Genomic DNA, 4,920 nt, shown 5'->3' on the forward strand with positions numbered 1-4,920 from the left:
CTGACGATATAGTGTGTAATGCAAGTTGTATGGATGTATACTAAATTTACTGCATCAGAAATACCTTATTCTTAGTTTTATTTCCATGTATTAAAATATTTATACTCTCTCAACACTATTTCTAGCATCAAAAATATTGAAATATCGCCAGTGCATTCGCCATTACGTAAACAGTCACCTGTTGACTCGGCGCGTGGTCAATGTTTGTTAAACAATTTCCGGTGTCAGAAGCATGCACCTGTCTTGTGTCGAACTTCACAGGGTGTTTTCAAGTGCATGAAGATTAGCGATTATTCTGATTTTGTTAAACTTGATTACTTCGTGTCCAGTTATGCAGTTAAACGTTATTACTTTACATAGACACTGTTAAAAATACATCGATCATGTGTATGACTTGATAACGACGATATACGACATATATACGTTTCTTCAGAATGATTATTTAACAACAATCAATGAAACAGTTTGACTATAATTAATCAATTAAATCATTTCTTTTGATGTTGTTTTGGTTTATATCTGCAAACATTATTACTTTTAAGCACTAAGCTCAGTTGCTGGTATTCTCTACGTAATATGATGATCTTCAACTTCTCCACTCTCTTTACGAAGAGTCTAATGGTATTTGATACCGCCCATGTAAATCATGCCATCCTTTTTAAGTAAAATATAGTAACTTTGACTATAATGTCGCTTGGACCATGTTCCGATCACGAAATTACAATAATTGCTATGCTATGTCACGATCACAAAATTAAAGAGATTGCGCATGGATTATAAAATTATCATGAAACAATGACAGTTTGGGGGGAAATGGCGGCCGTTGATTTTGCCATTTTTTGGGTGCGTGTTATACATAGGACCTGGTGTTTTTTCGCCAATTTTTCGTCAATTTTGGGGGGTGCATATTATACATGAGTGCTTATTATACACGATACATTACGGTAGTACTTATTATTTTTTAGAAATAATATACCTATGTAATTATACTATTGAGTTAATTTCAAAATATTTATTAATCTTCATGAACACAGGTAATTCAAACTGAATTGTGAATGTACATCTGATTGTTGAATATTTGAAGATTATTTTATACATGTATTTCTCACTCTTCAGGTGCGATGGGTAGTTGAAGCATGTAATGGACGCCTGAAACAGTGGCAGTATTTGTCCAAGACCTTGCCAAACTCCCAGATTCCATTCATTGGTGAATATGTTATAATAGTTGCAGCGCTCTGTAACAAGTATAGGCCTCCAATTAGTAGATCATCAGAAGAGGATGAACAAGCTGCTGCCAAAATGCTCCATCTTTCACAGAGAGCAAATACACTACAGGTACTTTTTATGTTTGTTAAATATATATATATATATATTTACATTTGCCAGTGTCTTTGCCTGGGATAACTCTACGCATCGATTTTATACTATATAACCCACAACTTCAAATGACACCAAATTGAGGCGCTAGCCAGGTTTGCTTATTTATATTTAAATATTTGATCGTATAATGGTTTAAAATTATATAAATATAAGTAACAAGATATCTGTGAGCCAATGCTCACTAGTGACACCCCCGTTCTGATGTGAATATGCAAAATAAGCAAAGTCAACATTTAACAGAAAGCTGGCATCCGATTGGTACAGAAATATATCCCACAATATGGAATGCCTAAACAAATAGTGTGTTATAAAAATAAAAAAATAAACAAAGTCATTATTTAACAGGAAGTTGACGTCCGATTGATACATAGAGGATATCTATATTGTGTGATTTTATATTTGCTTTATCCAACGAGTTGAAATTGTGTATATATTCGTGAGGCTTGCCGAGCGAATATAACCATTTCAACGAGTTGGATAAAGCAAATATAAAATCACACAATCATAGATATTCTATTTATCTCATACAATTTAATTTATATCATTAAGCTTTTGAGACAGTCCCCTATATATGACCCGAATTGAATTTTCAAAGATTAAAAGCGATGATGCAATGTCGTGTTATCAATTATTGTTACCTTGCGCAATACAATTTAGTACGTCATATCTGAGATAAATTCTAACTCTTTTAATGTAAAGTTTCACTGAAATAAGCCTTGAAATAATTTTTTAGCTCTGAATAATTTTTCTTAGAGCTTATTCACTTGATTAAATGGAAATACTGATCAGTCAGAAGACTTGAATATTGTTGACATACACGAAGTTGCGAATGCTCGTTAGTTTGAATTGACTCGAACGAGGAACCTTTGTTGAGGCTTTATAAAACAAACACTAGCCTTATTATTAGAAATTGACAAAAGTGAATAAGTCCTTTGAAACATTATTTCGGTAAGTTCTTGATAAACACAACCAGAGCGCTCTGTTTTTATCGCGTCTTTAGGATGGACACTTTGATAGATAACGTGATTTGCAGTTTTATAAACTTCCCAAAGCAAATTGAAAGTTGGAAGGGGGCTAAACTTATCAAAAATCTTGAAAAGCACAGAAAAAAGGGTCTTGTAGTAAAGATTATTTGTAACTTTGCAAAAAAAGTGGGGGGTAACCCCCCCCACACAATATCCCCCCGTTTCCGACGCCTATGCTACACAATTATCAGATTATGTGTTTTCCTTCATATTTTTAAGTTAAATCTTTCACAAAATCCATTTTAAATCAATTTTTGTTATATATATGCTGTAGTTATGTTGAAAGTACTAGCAACTCTCCGAAAATAGGTCACTGAAGCGTTGAAGCGAGGGGTAGTGTCAAAAATAGTTCGGACTGGAAGTATTTGATATAGCATCACCCGTGTGATATAGCAAAGGTTTATCACACGGGTAATATACACCACACGTATGAGATAAAAAAAATATATCCCACAATATGGCATGCCAAAACATATCGTGTGTTAAAATTTCAAGCATCTGCGATAAATAGTTGCTGAGAAATCTCTGACGGAAATTTGTTTGAAAATTTTGGCTAAAAATAAACAAAGTCTTCATTTAACAAGAAGTTGACACCCGATTGGTACAAAAATACATCCCACAATAAAGCATGCCTATACAAATACTGTGTAAAAATTTAAAGCACTTGCAATAAACAGTTGCTGAGAAATCTTTGACAAAAATTTGCTTGAAAATTTTGGTTAAAAAATAAGCTAAGTCGTCATTTAACAGGAAGTTGACGTCCGATTGATACAAAAATATATTCCACAAAATGGCATGCCAAAACATATCGTGTGTTAAAATTCTAAGCATCTGCGATAAATAGTTACTGAGAAATTTTGACGGAAATTTGTTTGAAAATTTTGGCTAAAAATAAACGAAGTACTCATTAAACAGGAAGTTGACGTCTGATTGGTACAAAAATACATCCCATGATTAAGCATGCCTATACAAATACTGTGTAAAAATTTCAAGCATCTGCAATAAACAGTTGCTGAGAAATCTTTGACAAAAATTTGTTTGAAAATTTTGGATAAAAAATAAGCAAAGTCGTCATTTAACAGGAAGTTGACGTCCGATTAGTACAAAAATATATCCCACGATATGGCATGCCTTAACAAACACTGTGTAAAAATTTCAAGCATCTGCGATAAATAGTTGCTGAGATAAATGCGACAGAATTTTTTGTTACGGATGGACAGACAGACAGACAGACGGACGGACGGACGGACAGACAGACGGACGGACGGACGGACACACAAGGGTAAAACAGTATACCCCCTCTCCTTCGGAGCGGGGGTATAATAAGGGATCATTCTTTGAATATTATGAGGTGATAATTTGGTCAGGGCATGATCAAATCTATCATAAAGCCCTTCGGGCCTAATTGGATTTGATCATGCCCAGACCGAAATTATCACCTCATAATACTCAAAGAATGATTCCTTAATATTCCTTGAATAATTTCGTCCATTTAATGACATGCTTAAATCTAGATGTAGGACAAATTCTGACTTTTGTCATATATATAATTATGTTTTTTTTTACAGGAACGTGTTGAAGGTGAGGGACTGGATAGAAGAGGAATGCGTTGGTCAAAAGTGGATGTGGAGAATGTAGCTCCAGATTTTCCATGCTATGATGAAAGTGAACTGCGCCAACTTACGCTCGGGGTATATCAGCTGCGCATGGCCCTCTCCTATGCTCAGGAACACACTGACGCAGAAGGTGGATTTGAAATCCTCATCAATGACAAGATTCCTGGATTGTTATGCGCCAAATTTTAAAGCAGACATATATCCGAAAAACAGTACAGATGCTGGGTCAGTTTCTGTGATGGAGTGGTTGATGGATGGTTTTGCAAATGTAAAGCTGGCACCAGAGTTGTTGGGATGTGTGGCCATGTTACCAATGTTATCTGGTATCTCTCTTTTGGACGATATCAGAATTCACTAAAGGGGGTTCGAAACTGGACTGCATCACTGGAAGACGCCTCTAACATCCCTGCCATCATTCATGAATCGGACAGTGATGAAGATGAGAATTGTGTTGAAGAGTGAGAGAAGAAAGAGGAAAGTAAGAAAGAAGTTGTTTTGTGTACGAGAGCAGAGAGAGAGAGAGAGAGAGAGAGAGAGAGAGAGAGAGAATACATGGTTGGAATTGGTGTGCCTTTGATTTGAACTTTTGTTACCAGGGTAGTTGTCATTATTTGTGAATTTAAGTGCTACATGTATAATGTATTTGTTATTTAATTTCCTTGTTCAATAAACTTGTTTTCTTCATTTTAGTGTCTTTCTTTGATTTTTTTTATTTTGATAGAAAATAAAATCTCATCATTTTTTAATATTAGTATTTATAACAATGAAAAAAATCTTGAAAGAAAAAAATCAAGCCCAAAAAGGTCATATGCAATAAACGTATTAAGCCTAGTTAGTGGTTTTATGTTTTAGTTCAAATATACTTTTTTATAATCAAATATCCATACCATAAAATATGA

General features: G+C 34.3%; 1 protein-coding gene across 1 annotated transcript; it reads left to right on the forward strand.

The window, feature by feature from the left end:
- The first annotated feature begins 813 nt into the window (after nt 1-813).
- LOC128160946 (uncharacterized) lies at nt 814-4,697 on the forward strand. Its single transcript, XM_052824230.1, has 3 exons — nt 814-843; nt 1,117-1,335; nt 3,974-4,697. The coding sequence occupies exons 1-3, from the start codon at nt 814-816 to the stop codon at nt 4,208-4,210; spliced, it is 486 nt and encodes a 161-aa protein (XP_052680190.1). The 3' UTR covers nt 4,211-4,697.
- Nucleotides 4,698-4,920: the final 223 nt, after the last annotated feature.

This window comes from Crassostrea angulata, chromosome 8 (genome assembly GCF_025612915.1).
Source record: "Crassostrea angulata isolate pt1a10 chromosome 8, ASM2561291v2, whole genome shotgun sequence".
In the NCBI taxonomy this organism is placed as follows: domain Eukaryota; kingdom Metazoa; phylum Mollusca; class Bivalvia; order Ostreida; family Ostreidae; genus Magallana; species Magallana angulata.